At 50.7% G+C, this 18,194-nt stretch overlaps 1 protein-coding gene across 1 annotated transcript in view; it reads left to right on the forward strand.

The window, feature by feature from the left end:
- XPR1 (xenotropic and polytropic retrovirus receptor 1) overlaps window positions 1–18,187 on the forward strand; it is a 102,990-nt gene extending 84,803 nt beyond the window's left edge. Inside the window, exons 11-14 of the mRNA XM_042033924.1 lie at window positions 9,493–9,659; window positions 9,931–10,070; window positions 10,873–11,094; window positions 12,744–18,187. Coding sequence (XP_041889858.1) covers window positions 9,493–9,659; window positions 9,931–10,070; window positions 10,873–11,094; window positions 12,744–12,804 — 590 coding nt within the window. The 3' untranslated portion in view covers window positions 12,805–18,187. The remainder of the gene's footprint in view (window positions 1–9,492; window positions 9,660–9,930; window positions 10,071–10,872; window positions 11,095–12,743) is intronic.
- The last annotated feature ends 7 nt before the right edge of the window (window positions 18,188–18,194 follow it).

The raw sequence follows: 18,194 nt of genomic DNA on the forward strand, positions 1-18,194 counted from the left end.
CTTGGATTTAGATGCAGGGTGCAATTTTCTCTGCTAATTGCAGTTTGAATGTCAGACCGCTAAGATAGCGAAGTGAATTCTGTTCGATTTTTGCTCTGAAACTTGCAATCCTGTTGCTCTGGGACCAGACCAGTTTTACAGGGGTGGCTCCAAGGTGTCATCTTGATATTCAGGTATCACTGGGATTAGTGAAGCAGAAGGGAGAGGAGCTATCCCAGAACATAAGACTGGAGCAAGCAGTGGTGGTGTAGACAAGTGCTGACTCCAGCACGGCTCACAAACACAGCCACGTTTCAGGGGCGACAGCAACAACACGAGGACAACTGTTGCTGAGCTCCCCGAGGAGGAATTCTCAGTATTTTTATATCTCCCAAAGGAATGGGAAGCAAAGGCTGTGTTCTGTAAATATGGTGCTGCAGGGTGTGTTTGCTCAGGCAAATAAGGCATAGCTGTAACTCGAAGCTACCTGGCAACCGGGGTGCCACCGGTCCCTGCCTGCTCTGTCCCCTCTTTCCCACCCTTGCTTTGCACTAAGGAGCTTGGTGCTGGCATTAAGCTCCCTGCCAGTGCTGAGTAGCTTCCCCCAGAGCCAGCCAACAGAGTAATACATTGCCTTATTTAATCCCTACGGAAACCTGCGTGCTGCTGGGGAAGCAGATGATTAAGCCCGAGCCTGCGGCGGAATATTCACCCCGAGAGCGGCGTTGTTTCGACACGCAGCTGCTTTCTGCTGTGCTTTCATTCTGCCAAAAGCAGATGTGCTTTGCTTGACAAATGCACCAGTAAAGCAGCTCCCACTTCAGCCCGGCTTATCACAGCATTTGTACAATCACAGAGTGGTTTGGGTTGGAAGGGACCTTAAAGATCATGGAGTTCCAACCCCCTGCCATGGCCAGGGATACTTTACACTGTCCCAGGTCGCTCCAAGCCCCATCCAGCCTGGCACTGGACACTTCCAGGGATGTGTTCCACAACTTCTCTGGGCCTCACCAACCTCACAGGGAAGAATTTCTTCATAACATCTAATCTAACCCTGTCCTCTGTCAGTTTGTAGCCATTCCCCCTTGTCCTGTCACTGCAGGCCCTTGTCCAAAGTCCCTCTCCAGCTCTCTTGGAGCCCCTTTAGGCACTGGGAGGGGCTCTAAGGCTTCACGAGAGCCATCTGGTCACCTCCACAGGCTGAGCACTCCCAGCTCTCTCAGTCTGTCTCCATAGCAGAGGTGCTTCATCCCTCTGAGCATCTTCATGTCCTCCTCTGGATCCACTCCCAGCAGGTCCATGTCCTACTTTCACTGAGGGGATCCCAGAGAGGGAAATCCACGGGCATCCTCCCTGTGTAAATTGTACTTGCATTAAGGAGAGCACACTGACATATCTGGAATAGCCAGCTTTGGTTTCACTCCTCACTCAGGCTGTGTAAGATAGGGTTGTTATATTTGGGTGTTCAGTTCTTCTAAGAAACAGTTGTGTTGTGCCACTCAAGGAGTGCTGGTCACTCACTAAGCTTTAGTCATGATTTATGCTCCAGCTTTATTCCTTGTAAAATGAGACATCATGGTTTTGCTGCTGACGGTTTTTCCTCACCTTGGTGCCTCTTGCTCACATGGTGTCATTGGAAATACCTGGCTCACACAAAATACAGATTTGGCTTCTGTGCCTGAAGAACTGAGCTTCTTGAGTTCCTCTCTTTCATAATTCTCTTGTTTTGTGGGATTTGCTGGTTCAGCGTGACCATTTTTTGTTTGCCTTGCTATTGGGTTAAAATCGGCTGTGTGGGATTGTATCCTTTAACTGAAAGGCTGGATGGTTTATGGACATGGTCAGTTTGGTTCCCACACCTTGTTCAATGAAATCCTTGTGGTCTGAGTAGTATCCTGCTATTCATTAACCTCTGAAGTATTCCAAAGTTAATCCGTGTGGCCTGGAAACTGGAGTAAGCATCTCCTCTTCCATCCTGCTCCCACGGTTTTTCCAGGTGCTCCAAATGAGCCTGCTGAACACCAATTGTCATTGGCTTGGGGTGCCCTGGAGGGCCCTAGCTCGGTCTAAGATAGTGGAACTGCCATGCACTTTCTCATTAAACAGCCCAGGAAATTGGCAGTAATTAAAAATACAGAAGTTAACTAAACAGGACTGTCTCTGAAGAGCAGCGCTTCTGTCCGTGCTCTCACCATCACCTCAGAAACAGCCTTCTCTGCAGTGATGTGTAGTTTATGATTTTTAAAGGCAGCCCTAAGAGAAAAGGGCCAAGGAATAGAGATGTGGAGTGCCGAGGTGGGAGCCGTCCTGCGATTAGTGGCTTTTGCAGGAAGGTGTTGGACCGTCCCTCATTAATAGAGAGGTTCAGCCAGGTCTGACCAAGGAAGATGAATGGGAAATGTGTGCTGCTTTTGGGAAATGCCACGGAAGATTCCCAGCTCTCGTACCTGATGCCCACTCCTCATTAATCTCGACGTCTTGAGCCGCTCCCAGCGGTGACCGCGCGTCACACTGGAACAGATCACTGCTGCTGCCACGCTCTGTCCCCATGCAGGGCCCTGAGGAGGGCTCTGACTTCCAGGGGAAGGATGGTGATGCACAGCAGGATGGGGGACAGGCTGGGTGACATCCAGCTGTGCCACTGGGGGCCACAGGAGGCACCTGGCTGCACCTGACTGCACCTGAGCTCTGCGGGTGGTGGGTTGTGTCACTTAGCCCTTGTCATTCCTGTGTTAGAAGCTGCAGGTTGCAGCCCCCGTGGTGTGAGACTGCTGGTAGGTGGGACAATAAAGCACTGTGATCCTACATGCCTACAGCAGGAGACAGTGAGGTGATGTGAGAACTGGGACTAAAATGACATCAGCACAACGGTGTGTAGTCCCCCAGCTGAGGTAGATAATTTCATTTTTAGGGGGTGGGACAGGGCAAAGTAAGTGAACATGTAGAATTTTTGTAAGCATGAAACTTTAAAAAAAAAAAATCACAGAAGAATGAAGCAAGTAGCATTTGTGAGATCCTGTTCCCTCACTTCTGTGTTGGTACAAGACCTCCCCTGTCTCACCCTCTTCCTCAGCACTGAAAGAGCTGTCAGCATTTGATTTAGGTGTCACAAGAGCCTTACAGAGTGCTTGGATTGACCTCTTGAAGTAAAACAAACTTTGTAATGGGATTAACTGGCTTCTTTCTTAATACTTGCCGTTTTCACACGGCTTCCCCTAGCACAGCACGCTGGCAACTCCACCAGGATGATTATTCGGAGCCAAAACATGCACCGTCTGTCACATTGCTGTGAGCTAGGATGAATTTTTGTCTGAAACCCTGTCATCCCATGCCCAGGAGGCCTCCAGTAATGAGTTGTGTTCATTAGGCAGTCTTTCTGATCCTTTCCATCAGAGCAGCGGCAGTGTCATTAGTGAGCAACTGGGAGGCATTGCCGTGGGCAAACATTTCCATCCTGGCCTCTGACCTCCTCCCGGCTTTGACGTGGGGCTCTGTGGCACCCTGGTTTCTCCTGGTTTCCTGTTAGCTCATCTGGTTGCTCAGACACCCATCCTGGGGATGGTGCTTCGGGGTGGAGCCGGGCAGAGTGAGGAGTATCCCGGGAATGCTGCGGCAGGACCGGCCTGGCCGGGGCGGAGGTGCCGGTGAGCCTGCGGTAAGTGAGCGGAGAAGGAGTGCGGGGACAGCAACCCCTGCTCTGTGGGGAGCCTGGGAATGGAAATTCAGAGCGACTTGGACAACTGCCACCTCCCCCTGCGCACAAACGAGGCATAAAATCCCACTGGGAAGCCTTGCCGAGCTTTGTAGGTCCGCAAATGTCGAGCGGGACATGGGTGGTGACCTCGGCACCCCACGGCTCCGTGATCCCGGCGTTTGCTTCCTCAGCTCAGAGGAGATGGGCATTAATAGGTGGGATTTGGGAAGTGGACCAAGAGTACCGCTGTGTCACTTATTATGCCTTTGTGTTAAAGGTGGCTGGGGAAATGGGAATGCTAATGAATGAGGTGTAAGTGAAAAGGGTGACCTACGATCCTTCATTTCACAGGCACTGAAGGGGGAAAGCCTGACCTGTTTTTTGATGGAACATTTTAAGAAAAGCAAGTGACTGCATTACAAGCAATCTTCCTGTCAGATACACACAGGTCTGGACTCTGGTGGTGCAGAAATGTAGGAGATGTAATCATCTTTTTTTTTTTTTTTTTTGGTTGCTTTTAAAAGAAGTAAATTTTGAAAGAATCTGCTGTTGGATGTCAAAGCACTATAGAGGTAGCAGATGACATTATGTCCCCATCCCTAAATTGTCCATCAAAGGCCCTGATTACCATGCTATTCATTTCTAATTGTGAATCCAGATACTCTTATTAGTGAGACTCCTGGCAAATACTTGGATTGGAAATCCCATCCGTCTCAAGGTAGCAATTAAACTGTCCCTAAGAACACTTCTCAAAAGCTACAGAAGGCACCAGAAGAACCAGCTCAAATCTCAGCCATGACTGATGCGCTCCCTCCTGTTGGCAGCTAAATCACACTTGTCTGTTTGTGAGGTACAAGCCATGGGTTTGCTGCCCTGTCTTGAAATCAGACACAGCCATTTTGTCCTACAAACCCAATGCAAACCTGCAGAGGGTTTTTAATCCAAACATGATTTTGGGATTTCCCTGCTCTACTAACATAGACTCTTAGCTAGAAGAAGATATGAGATGTTGCCTCTTGACAGTTCTTTGCTGCTGCTTTGCTTAAATTGTGCCCGGAGGTGATGGCAGAGGTTTGCACCGTGCAAGGAAAGGTTCTTACGGAAGAGTCGGTGTTTGGCAGAGCCCATCAGCGCACGGCGGTGAGTCCTGCGTGTGCTCCTGTGGGTTATTTTTGCCTTTTAACTGCATTAAGTCCCCTGTCATGTCCTGGCTCTGCCATTGATCAGTGCTAAACAGTGGGACATGCTGGCTGGGCAGAAAGGCAGCACTACCCGCTCATTAAGATATCTAATTACCGAGGGGAGAGGTAATGCTGCGCTTTGAGCACTGAGGTGTCGGGCAAATGCTTGGGGATGTCACTCTGATGGCAGCTCTTATGTAGATAAGTCACTTCTGGCTGTCACCCTGCTCTGTGGTGTGCGGGGATGGAGTTAATGGGCACACACCATCGCTAGGCCAGCTCAGAGCTGCGCTTGCCTTGCGCACTAAATATATTTGTGCTCTGCTGCTGCTTAAATCTGTGACTGAGGCTGGGTTTGGCGAGCCTGGACCGAGAGCTGTTCAGCTGAAAGAGTCGCTGTGGCTGGGTCGGTGTTGCCTGATGTAGCAGGCTTACCTGACTGTGTTCCCTGATAACCTCCTGCTTCCTCCAGCTTTTATCAGAGCACTCCCCAGCAGCACAACCCGTGGCCAGCCGCGCTGGGTGACACGCCAGGAATGCTTATCGAGGCCCATTGTGCTCTTATCCAGCCCTTCAATAATACATGGCATTGATTTTTGCTGTGTTGAATACTATATGGTGTTTACATTCCCCGGAATAATTCAGTAGGGTAAACAGATAGAATTCTTTGGAGGTAAAGTCAATATTAACAGCACTGGGAGAGCACTCGCTGTCTCTCTTTGATGGAAAGCAACCTTTCCTCTTGCCTGTGTTTTGAAGGGGCTGGAATTTCTGCAGAGCAGTGTTCCCTCAGAATGCCAGTCAGATACTGTGGCCTCTGGGGCTGGTTTGGGGATCCACGATATTGTCTATCAGCAGTTTTTGCAGGCAGTAAATTCTGCTGCTGCAAGTGCCTTTGGCTGTTTCTGGGACTGCGGCCATTCACAGCTTCAGTTCAAAGGTGGAAGCCATCCATTATTTATCTAGTTGACCTTCTGGAGCAATTTGAGGTGTATTTGTGTAGACTATCTGCTGGAATTGCATGTTATAGGGTAAACTGAGGATGCTAATGGAAATTCTGTGGTGAAGGCTGCAAACAGCTCCCGTGGCACGCTGCTTCCCACAGGCTTCGTGGCCAGCAGAGGCAGCCGGGCATTGTGGACTCAGATAGCCTCTGACATAACTGCACACCTCCAAGCTGCAGACACGGCAGTGTGAACCCTGAAATCAGCCCATCCTCAGGGTTAGAGCTGCAGCTTCAGAGGTTTTGTGCTGGTGCTGTTCTGTCCTGCTCGTGCTGCTTTGAATACCAGAGTAGCTCAGGAAGTTGCTCTGTGGTGCCCTTTGGAGCATGGAGTAGGAAGGTGCTTTGTGCCTCTCTTGGGTGGATGTCACTGGTGCCAGGGCTATTGGAAACTTCCTCTTCTTTCCTTCCTGGAGAGGTTGAGATCTGCCAGGTGTCCAGAGTGCTTCTCTCATCCAGAGACTCTCTCCCTCTCTCATGGTTTTTTGAGCACATCATTAAACAAAGGAAAAACACACAGGATGAAACAGTTCCTGCTTAAATAGACCCTGACATCATCATAAATATGCAGAGCTCTGTGTTGCTCCTGGAAAACCGGCAGGCCAGGAGTTGATGGAGCCTCTGGGCAGAATATGAATGCCTTGATTTTCTCTCCCCCTGAGCAGCAGTGAAGAGGGCTGCTAGGACCAGCCAGCAGAGACCCAGCTATAATTGCTTGCCTGGAGCAGTAACATATTTCTGTACACCAGCTGAATACCAATGAGGACAGAAGGAAGGAAGGTATCAAGCAGAACTGCAGGCAGGAGGAAAAGGAGGAGAAGTGATTAAAGGAAGGACTTGGAGGCCAAGACTAAAGAAAATAGGCTAGTTCTGATTAGGGCATTTTACCAGGGAGTGATTTGGGTTTTTAATGAGTTTTTTCAGGAGCTGAATGCATTGCAGAGCTGGTTGGTGAGAAAGGGAGCAGGAGCAAGGAGCCAGCAGCGTGACCCCAGGTGCCACTGAAAAGGCTGCTGCAAAGATAGAGGCAGGGAGAGGGAACTGAGCCCAGGATAACTTAACCAAAAGCAAGCACATCCTTTTGAGATTGGTGAGATTAGATTTCTCACTTGGGCCTTTTTCTTCCCAGTTCTTCTTTCTGTAATTGCACATGAGAGCCTGTGCCATGCGCTCTGGGATGACCCTGCTCGGGCAGAGAGGTTGGACCAGGTGACCCACTCTCCCTTCCAACCTGAGCCATTCTGCAATTTAGGTTTAAGCAGCGAGAACCTTTAAAATCCCCTTGCTATGTATTTGCCAGCTTAGGGCAGAGTTTTGTTCGCCCCTTATGTGTTTGGAGATGATAATCAGGGGGCACACCATCCCCTCCATAGGCATAGAACTCTAAAGGAGCTGGCCAGCAATGCTTCCCTGCTCTTCTGCCTGCACCTGCAGGGCACAGCGGCTCAGGCCAGGGATGGTGCTGGCTGCCCTGCCTTCTCCATGGCTGCTCCATGAAGGTGTGGAGTAAGACTCAGTTTATTGGAATTCTGTCCTTAAGGGAAGAAAAAAACCAACCAAACCCAAAGCAGCGTGATGTAACTTTCAAGCCTAAGATGAGAGGAAGCACCGCAGCCTCACAGGGTGTTTTGGAGCATTTTAGGTGCTTTGAAAGCACATACAACCCATGAACTGCCTCTGAATTATCCTTTAGGATCTGGTAGTGGGAACTAAACATGGAGATCTAATGAGCTAAAAATAATGCTGGAAAGAACAGGCTTAGTGTCTCATGAGTCACCGAATGTCAGCATCTGCCTTTTCTTCCTGAAATGATGTCGTGGAGGCTTTGGAGGAGCTGAGGGGGGGAATGAAACCTGGCAGTGCCACCCTCATTGCTAAGCTCCAAAATCCTCACCTGTGTCCCCTTCTGTGGGCAGCTGCACTGTTATAAATAGCCTGGCAGAGGCTGTTTGCAGCAGCAGCAGCAGCAGTGTGTGAGGTACCTGGGCACCCGAGCCCGCGTTCCGCAGGACGTGTGCGCTGCTCCCGGGTGACGTCACGGCTCTGCAGGGACCAGGAACGTGATGCTGGACCCGTGTCTTGGCCAAGATGACGATGGGGGTGTGCTCAAAGGCTTCCAGCCTTGCCCCAAAGCAGACCTGGGAGCTGCAGCGGCGCCGTGCCCTTCTCCTCCACCACCGGTGCAAAGCAGGCTTTGCTGCATCAGCGGCGTTCAGAGGTTTGCCTTGAGGGGGGTGTTCAGAGAGGGGAAGGAGCGTGTGGATTTGACCTATATCCTGCACATCATGCCCAGGAAGCCTGAAAGGCATAATGGGAGGAATGTACTCTCATTTTCACCTCCATTAATTTTATCGGATTGCTGCGTTACGTTTAGACCATAATTGCTGGAAATAGAGAGGGAAGGAGAGGGCAAATTGCCCTGTTGCTCCCTGGCTGATCAGCTGCAGGGATTCTGTTGTTTTAAACCACTAATATGGGAAAGGTGCTGTCACGTAGTGTGGCGTTGGGTTTGGGCTGAAAACACTTTTTTGTACTGGAAATGTTATTTGCTTTGTTAGAGAGAATCGGTGAATGAGCAGTTGCTGAGGCTGCACAGAAAGGAGAGATTCTTGCCAGCAGCAGCCAGGTGCAAAATGTCTCAGCCTTCCAAAGCATCATAATGTGTTTTATTTGTATGAATTTTTTGAGCCAGCTTTTCAAAAGCAAACAGAATTACCAGATCTGTTTGGTTTTCCCCAGCCAGGTGATGTAGGGAATTGTAGCCGAATTGAGAGCAGTGTAACCTTTTCAGGGGGGAGTGGGAAACAACTTAGTTGGAAAAACATATCCCCGGGTGGGCAGATGGTGGGCCCACAGTCTTCTGTTTCCGAAGAGGAGCTCTGTGTGGGTGTTTAAAACTCCCTACAGAGCCTGCTTTAGGATCTGTACATATTAATGTACATATTAATGTACAAATGGCTGCCTTTTCCCTTGCCACCACGACCTCTGAAATGGCTGGTGGTGATTCCTGTACTGCCCATGCTCTTCAGGCTTTTAGCGCACTCATTCACAGTTGTTTGTGTTAAGACAAACGAAAATATTTTCTTACCAAACCCTCCTGACTGAGCACTGCCTCACGGCTCTATCCTTTGTACGAGCCCGTGTCCTTTGCGAAAAGTGGCCCTCAGCTTCCACCTGCTGTTGGGAGCCAGAACGGCAGCTCTGCCATGAGCCCAGGAAAATAAAAATCACGGAATATCCTGAGTGAAAACCCACAAGGATCATCAAGTCCAGCTCCTGGCCCTGCACAGAAGCATCCCCAAGAATCCCACCATGTGCCTCAGGGTGGTCCCCAAATGCTTCCTGAACTCTGTCAGGCTTGGGACTGTGACCACTGCCCCAGGAGCCTGTTCCAAATACTAGTGTAAATTTCAACCCCAAGTGCTAAAAGCTGAATGAGGTAAAAGTGGAGTTTAAATAACGATATAAAGCAGGTTCTGCTAAGGCTTTTGGTTTGGTTCATATTGGTATTAGTTGTATTTTCCCAGAACCTGGGTTATAGAAGTGATTTCTACTGCTCAAATCAGGCAGTTTGTAGCTGTTCTAAGAAGGGATGTGCTCTCAGTTCTACAGAAGTGTGTTCTTCTCTTTTCCAGCTAAAAACCACAGTGACACCCAAGTGTTCTTCTACCTGTGGATTATCTTCTGTTTCATCAGCTCTTGCTATACCCTCATTTGGGACCTGAAGATGGACTGGGGTCTCTTTGACAAAAATGCTGGTGAAAATACCTTTCTCCGAGAAGGAATTGTCTACCCACAGAAAGTGCGTATGCAGCCTGCTCTTACCTTAGGAGAGGCTTGTAACGTTTGAACTAAACTTGCTGAGTTTAGAGCATGTTGCAGTTGACCACTGGAGCACTTGAATGTTACAGGCTGGGATTGTCCAGCAGTAGAGCTGATTTGTTTCCAAGAGATCATTTCTGTTGATTTTGCTTGAGATGGCGCAGCAGATTCTGTAGCTTCCTGAAGACCCGATGAGGTCTTTTCGGTGCAGAAGGTGTTTGTTGAGCTGTTTTGTCCTTGTTGTTCCTCAGGCATACTACTACTGTGCCATTGTAGAAGACGTCATCCTGCGTTTCGCGTGGACCATCCAGATCTCCCTCACTTCCATGCAGATCTTCCCCTACGCTGCGGACATCATTTCCACTGTGTTTGCCCCTCTCGAGGTGTTCCGGTAAGGCTGCTGGGCTGAGCAGCTCTTTTCTCTTCGGTTTATTTTCACATTTGCACTCTGTAACATCAGCACCAGGGGAAGCGCCTCGATCCCTGGACATGGAATATACTGGTTTTTATTCCAAGGAGACTGGGATTAACGGGAATATTTAATCCAAACAGGGTGCTGAGTGAAGAAAGGGGTAGGGGGCTCTGCCACAGTGTGGAGCTGAGTCCTTCACACAGCTTGCAGTTCCTTCTGAACTGTGATAATCTCGAAGGGTTAGTTTTTACCAAATTTCTCCTTGAAATTTCCCATTGAAACTTCACTTGATTCTCAAATTTCCAATTTTCAGACCTCCGCTTCTTTTCCAAATGCTAATTTGTATTCTGCGTCATTGATTTGGATCCTGCAAGGTTCCAGGGCTCTTTAAACACCTGTACTGCAGCTGGAAACCTGCCCCCACAGCTTCCTGGGAAGAACTTGAAGCTGACCCTCACTTGTGTAGGTGCTGGAGGTGGCCTTTGGCTTGTAATGCCTGGTGCCTCCATGCTGCCCCTATTAGGGCTGTCATCAGTAGGATAAGGAATAAGCCCGACAGCTTCTGTTGCTCTCCAGAGGAAATATGTTGCAGCAGGTGCTGCTGTTAGTCACTGGATGTTTCTCTGTGCTCCCAGCCCACTCCCAGAGGCACTCTGATCTGTGAGAATTCACCGGTACCCAGGTGCACGTCCCAGTGCTTTGCCAAACACGGGTCGTGCCTGTAAAAGGGGAAGTCAGCCAGTAATTCTCCCTTTTCCCCTCCGTCCATCCATCCATCCAGGCGGTTTGTGTGGAACTTCTTCCGTCTGGAGAACGAGCACCTGAACAACTGCGGCGAGTTCCGCGCCGTGAGGGACATCTCGGTGGCGCCGCTCAACGCCGACGACCTGACGCTCCTGGACCAGATGATGGACCAGGAGGACGGCGTCCGGAACCGCCGCAAGAACAAGCAGTGGAAGCGCAGCCTGAGCGTGTCCCTGCGCAGGCCCCGCCTCGCCTCTCAGTACGTTCTGCTGCAGCACAGTCCTGCCCTGGGGCTGGTGTCAGCGCCTGGGGGGCACTCACGGGCTGGGAATCATGGGCTGGGAATCACGCACAGATCCCAGCCCAAACGGTCTGCAAAGGGAGGACAGGTCCAGTGAGCAAACAAGCGTGCCTCTCTCTGCCAGGGAATTTACCTGTCCTTTACACACACTGGGGTCCTGGTAAACCGTCAGAAAACGGAGCTGCCTTTTTACAAGGCTCCCCTCCCGCAGAAATAGTCTGCCAGGGGTTATAAATGCACACTGGAGGAGAGGTTCTCCTTGGCCAGACATTTTGGGGGCTTATGAAAAAGAGGGAGAGGGACTCTTTATACCTCATAGTGGCAGAAGGGGCAATGGTTTTAAACTGACAGAGGGCAGGGTTAGATTAGATATGAAGAAGAAATTGTTTCCTGTGTGGGTGGAGAGGCCCTGGCACAGGGTGCCCAGAGAAGCTGTGGCTGCCCCATCCCAGGAAGTTTCCAAGGCCAGGCTGGATGTGGCCCTGAGCAACCTGGTCTAGTGAGTGGCATCCCTGCCTCTGGCAGGAGGGTTGGAACCAGATGGTCTTTAAAGTCCCTTAAAACCCAAACCTTTCTATGATTCCACATGATTCCAGTTATTCCTTGGTTAAGGTTCATATGTAAGATCTCAGACTCCTTCCCCTCTCAAATCTAAACCCATACATTTTTTGATTCCCACCCATCATTCGTGCACCCCATACGTTTCCCCAGCCTGCCCCCCCGCCCCTGCACCTGTCTGCCGTGTGTTTCCCTGCAGTGCCTGTGTTGCTCCGAGCCTGACAGGGTGCTGCAGTGTCCTGGTGTCCCTCCTGCCCTGGCAGCACAGCTGTGGAGCCCTGCCCTTTGGCCAGGGAACAAGCCCAGGCTCCTTGGGGATGCTGAGGCACTGCGGGTCAGGAGTGTTGTGGAATCCCTGTAGCACTGCACGGGAGGGGTGGAAGGAGGAGGAGGAGGAGGAGGGTGTGCTCTGGCCTCAGGGCTGTGCTTGGCTCTTGTCCCTGCTGGCTCAGAGTGCACGGATGGAACCAATACCAACAGCCTTTGTGTGGCCGCTGGAGACTGAAAATGTTCTGCAAAGGGAATGTGGGCCAAAGCCTGGCGGAATTCCCTCCAACCATGCCCGTTTACCCCTCGGACATGCAATGAGGGGAGATGTGCCAGGCATATCCCTGAAGAACTTCCTGTTCCTTCCTGCAGCCCAGGGCGAGATGGAGCAGGAGCTCTCCTGGATCCTGTGAGGGTTTGGTGGAGTTCTGTGGGGAGGGCTGGGCGAGTGCCCCACGCCCAGCGGTGCTGTGTCCCCAGCCGTGTCACAGCCTGGCAGGTGACACTGGCCATGGCCACAGGGTGCCCAGCGTGGTGTGGAGTGGGCAGTGCCATAGGAGGAGGATGCTGAGGGACGGCTGGGGCATCTTTACAAGGCTCTGCTATTCCCAGGGAGAGTGGGAGGATGTGAAACAGTTCCAGGCGATTGTTTATTCCCCCTCTGTGTAAGAGACATTTTTTTCCCTTTTTTATTCCCCCAAGTGCACCGTGGGTTTGCTGTCTGCGTGTCATTCCAGGAATTCCTTCTCCCCAGTGAGTGTTTTGTGTTTTGTTTTTTCCAGGTCCAAGGCTTCTGACACCAAGGTATTGATAGAGGACCTAGCGAACGAAGCAAACACATGAGATGGCCGCGTTCTCTGATCCCGCATCCTTTGTTTTCTCGTTCTGTCTCCCTCTTCCCCAAGTAACCTGATCTCTGGTGCAGATCCAGCTGAAAACAGGAGAAAACACTGAACACGTTTTCCGAGCTCTTCTAGACCAGATCCTATGGACTCCAACAAGCTCACTGTGTTTCGTTTCTTTTCTTCTGGGTTAATTTTAATGTTCTATTTTAAACAAACAAACAAACAAAATAAAATATTTTACTTTGTTTTGCCAATAAAGAGGACAGTTCAGGAAAGAAGGATTGTTTACAGTCTCAACAAGGACATACAAACCTTATCTGGATAACGAAGCATCATAGGGACTCCCTCATGGGACAGTGCCGAGAGCACACTCGGTTTCTGCTTGGCCCGGTTTTGACTGGTTGAAACCGGACTTTTTAAATCTGATTTTTGGTTGGTTTGGTTTTTTTTGGTTGGTTTTTGTTTTTTTCCTTCATATCCAGCGCTGAGGCACTGGCTGCACTTGCAGGGAAAGTGCACTTAGAGCAGTATCTTCATTCATGAAGCTACTTTTTAATTTGATGTAACTTTTCTTATAATTTTTTGGAAATATGATGTATCTGTTGCATATAGTTTTCACTTTATTTATGAAACTTAACAACCATATGAGAGTGATTTTGAGTCCTGTGCAATGAAGGTTGTAATGGTAAAACAAAGTGGGGAATGTAGGTCTCCCATCTCCAGGGTTGTGGCGTGATGCCCTGCAAATACCCCTCTCGTGAGACAACTTGCACCTGTGTGTACCTTCTCTCTTTTATTTCTTTTCAATTTTATTTTAAACCAAAGTTTCTCTTTCTGATATTTTTTTAGTTGCTGCTACTGCTTCTGGGCATGTCTCTTGTGCTGGTTCAAAGCCAACTTCTCCATGTGTGAAAGTAGTGCAGATGATCCTAAGGAAAGGAGAGTTGGTTCCCACCAACAGCACAAAACGCTGGGCGCACAAAGGCTTTGGAACATCATTCTCCAGATCAAAAAGTATTTTTCCAAGCCTTAGGTGTGTCATGGGGGCATCTCAGTCCGAGCAGGGAGCTTTTCAGGAGTTCTGCAGCAGCCCAGCAAAGTGGGACAAGGTGAGGAGGTGACAGTTCTCATGGGAGAGGGCTTCCTCAGGCTGGGCTTTGGGAGTGGTGGTGTGTTTCAGCGAGCATGGAAAGAACTGTGGTGTGCCCACCTGATGGGGAAGGTGGGATTAAAAACAGCTCTTCCTGTGGTGTCTGGTTCAGCAAAAAGCCTCTGTTGGGCACTATCCCAGTGATCTGTCCCTTGACTCATCTCATTGTCCCAGTTTGGGAAGTGGGATACTGGAGCAGGCTCGGGTAATGGGCAGCCCATTATGTGGGAAGTGAGATGTAAATTCCACAGGCTGGGCTCTCCTCCTCCTGGGGGGGAGCCATGGAGGCCTCAGAGTCCTGTTGTCCTTCCCTTGGAATGCCTTGTTCTCTGTGGGTCTGCAAGGGAAGGGTGAAACTCCTGAAGGAGGATCCTGGTCTGTCTGGTGGCTCACCTCTAGTTGGGGCGATGGAATTGCAGGAATCTCTGCTCAGTTGCTGTTTGGTGGTTGTTTTCCTTAATTAGCACAGTGTCTCCCACGGCCGGTATGTTGCATTTCCTCAGTTTGCCTGCTGTGCCTCTTGCCCAGAGGAACTGAAGAAGGAAACTTGGTTCTCTTCATTTAACTGGAAATAGATTAAAACTCCATTGTGGTGCTGCTCCTCTCATCTGCGTCCGCGCCGGGCTGCTCGGGCGGGAGCAGAGCCGGGGTCGTGCTGTCCATCTTCCCTGTGCTCCCGTCTTTACCTCCCTTAGGGCAGCTGTTCATGCTCAAAGCAGAGCATTCCTGCTCGCGTGGAAGTGGAGTCTGAGATGTAAAGCCCCTTAAAACACTTCAGGTTCCTAATTTGCATTGGTGCTGTGTCCAAACCCTGTGTAGGGATTTCCAGCGGTGGGGAATGAAGCCATCCCTGCCTGGGGAGGTGAGGGGAGGGCAGCTGCACTGGGATGGAGGCAATCCAAAATTGTTTGGGTTCATTAAAATCAAGTCATGCCACTGGGTGTTACTTAAGCAAGTGGGTTTTTTACACAAAGAATCTGAGCTTTACTGGTAATTCTTTCTTTCAGAGGGAAATTAAAAATACAGAGAGCCATTGTGAGCAGTTTGGTCTAGTGGAGGGTGTCCCTGCCCTTGGCAGGGGCGTGGAACTATGTGGTCCTTAAGGTCCCTTCCAACCCAAACCATTCCCTGTTCTGTGATTAGGAAGTGATGTCAGTCCCCTGGGAGCACTCTGCCTTCCTCAGCTGGGCTGGGGAGGGCAGGGCATGGCTGGGTGGCCTGCATCCATCTGTCCATCCTGCTGCTGCACCGTCCAACCCTCTGCTTCCCAACCTGGCGGGGAAGGTCAGGTTGCAAGTGATTAAATTCTTACTCTGCAGTTTATCCAAATCCTTAAGAGAAGCAAGAATTCAGTGTGTCCATCTGCTCTGCTCCCTGCTCTGCTCTTTTTCTTCCCTTTTTCTGCCTTTACTGGCAGAAGTAAGGAAAAAAAGGCAGGTGGAGTGCTACAAGGAGCAAGCATTATCTCCTAAAAAAAACATTGTCCCTTTTGGCAGTGAAGATGCTGTCTTGGGGGAAAGCAGCCTGAATTCCCAGAAGTGTGGCTTTTAAAGGCTCCTAGCTCCCAGCCCTGCATCTGCCTGTTCCCTCCCTCCCAGAGATTTCTGAGAAATCAGGCATTGCAGATTCCTCCTGAGAGCGAGCACTAAAGCTGGGATGGCTCCACGTCTACGAGAACATCTGGCCAATAAAGGGAGACCTAATGAAGCAGAACAGATGGTGAGAGAAAATAGCCCTGTCGCTCCTTGGGAGCAGCAGGAGCGAGGGGAGCGGGGACATTCCCAGGGTGGCTTCATTTCCTGAGCTGGGCTTTGCTCATGGGTGCTTGAAAACACTCCTGCAGTGAGAGCAGCAGGGTGGCAGTCCAGAAGGACAGAGAGCAGAGTTAAAAGGAGCTGAGGGTCGGGTTTATCCATTGCTTCAGTTGTTGGGAGGCAGCTGGATGGGAAGTGGAAGCTGAGGAAGGTCTTTGAGCTCTGGCTTTCAGGTGCTGGGCTGTGCCTTGTGATTCGGTGGCAGTCAGAGGCTGAGTTGTGCAGCTCTGAGGATGGTGTGGAGCTGCTTTGGTCTGGTGGAACCCGTTAGGATGGTCCAGTCTGAGGAGAGGAGATGCTACACTGTGGCATTTGTGACTACTGGAGATTCCCTTTGAACTTGCTTCTCCATGCTGATTCCCCACTGCTTTCCATCCTGCCACTCTGGGGACTTTCAGGTTGCAGGGGGTGAGCTGTCGCAGCATCCAGAGTTTCTTTGCGGGCTGGGGTTCCCCGTGTGGCTCTGGGGTGGTGTCACCAGAAACACCAGGTCCCTGTGCTCGGGCAGGGCGCTGCCACGTGCCGGGGGTGTGTTCCTGAAGGGACAGCAGGGCAGGTTTGGGATCTTTGGACTCGGCAAGCAGGAGTGGGAGCTTCTCCAGTGAGAACTGATGCCATTCCACCACATTTTAAAAGAAATGCATTTGCAGCACTTCTGGCTGCAGCCTGTATGTATCCAAAAAGCTCCTACCTTTCTCATCCAGGTGCAGTCCCAAAGTCAGCTGGTGCTCATCCTACACCTTTCCCACCCCTGCTCCTGGCCCGCCTCATTCTCTCTGTGTCTTTGCTGTTTGATTCCAATGAAAGGGGTTGACTGGCAGCCGCCTTCAGCATGAACATCTTGGAATGGGGGAGATCTCTGGTGGAAATCTCAGCAGAGTTGGATCCTGCTGCTCCTATTTCCCTAAAAACATTGGTGTTGCTTGTTCTTCCTCTGTGCCAGCGCTCAGCCACTGCCCCAGCGTGGCAGACAGGGGAGGGAAAGCACGTTCCTGGTTCAGGAGATAACAATCCCTGGGGATTTCGCTTCCAATGAGCAGTGGAGACAGTGTGAAGCCTTTGAAGTTTGCCTGTGTTTTGAAGGGCCGAGTGGGTTTGGCTTTGTCCTGCATGCCTGCTGCCTGCTCTGCTCGCTGGGCTGCGGGGGCTGTGTCCCCAGCGCCAGGCCGTGCCCGGGGATGTGTCCTGGGGCTGGGGTGTGGCTTGGCGAGTTGGGGACACAAAAGCCACTTCGCTCACATGCTGCGTCCTGGCTCCATCCCGGCTCCATGTCCTCCCTCCTCTCCTCTGCCCTTCTGCTTTGCACTCGCAGGGGGAAGGTGATCTTCTGCCTTAAACGTTGTTCTTTTTTTAATTTACATTTTTATTCCAGAAGGCAATTGGATTGTTTTGTCTCCTTGGAAAAGAGGGGCTGGGGCTCCGGGGGGAGGAGTGGGAAATCCCTATGGTACCTCTGTTGCAGTCACGGCTGGGCTCAGTGGCTGTCACCTCATCAACCCTTGCCTCCTTTACATGACACCATCCCAAATTCCACGCCTTGGGGCGAGTGTCACCTGCCACCACCGTGGGGCTGAACTGGTGTGTCACCATCCCTGGGGGCTTCGGTCCCTGCTGCAACACCGCGGGCAAGGAGAGGACAGGGACACACCGCGGGGAGCACCCCGACGCTGACACCCCAGCCCTGCTCCCGGTGGGAGCCGAGGGCTGCTCGGGCCCCGGCACAGCCGCGGCAAAGCGGGCAAGAGGCACCGACCCTGCTGGGGAAGGGGCCCTGCAGCCTGACAGTCCCTCAAGCTCTGTAAACCAAATTGCAAACTCTTCTCTCCAGAGGAGAAATTGGGCATCCCGGTAGAACTTGCGATGACCCCTCCATGCCGTAGGTCCTCCTGGCGAAGGATCGGCGCTTGGAAGGGGCCAGGGGTGGAAATGCCAAAGTTCCCCCCGGGTCCCGCTGCCGCCTTCCTCTCCCCCTCCCTGCTGTGTTGGTCTAAATTATCTTTCTATGAAGCCCTGTAGATGTCAAAAGTAATTATGGAGTGTGATTAGTCCTCTGTGGGTGCTTTCTTTCTTCCCCCCTCCTTTCTCTTTTGCTATCCCCTTCTCCACTCTTCTGTTTTGGCTCAGTGGAAAAGGTGAGGACAAAGAATTGCCGCTTGCTTGGACTCATGATGTATCTGTGACTGCGCTATTAGCTGTCTCCTCCTTCCTCCCCAAATGGATATAATTTTGAAGTGTGGAATTCCCTTCTTGATAAGTAGGTTTAAAAAAAAAAATACTGCACAATGTGATACTGTTTCATAGTTTCTAGGTGGTTGTATAAAGCAAAGTTACTGTGATTGTGTTTTTTCAAAGGAAAAAGTGATTGGTTACGAAATCTGTCCTTTTTTCATTATTACAAGCTCTTTGTTTTCCAATTATCTGATG

Source organism: Corvus kubaryi, unplaced genomic scaffold, assembly GCF_017639235.1.
Source record: "Corvus kubaryi isolate FWS band 111438036 unplaced genomic scaffold, C.kubaryi_AGA036_p1.0 37361, whole genome shotgun sequence".
NCBI lineage: Eukaryota > Metazoa > Chordata > Aves > Passeriformes > Corvidae > Corvus > Corvus kubaryi.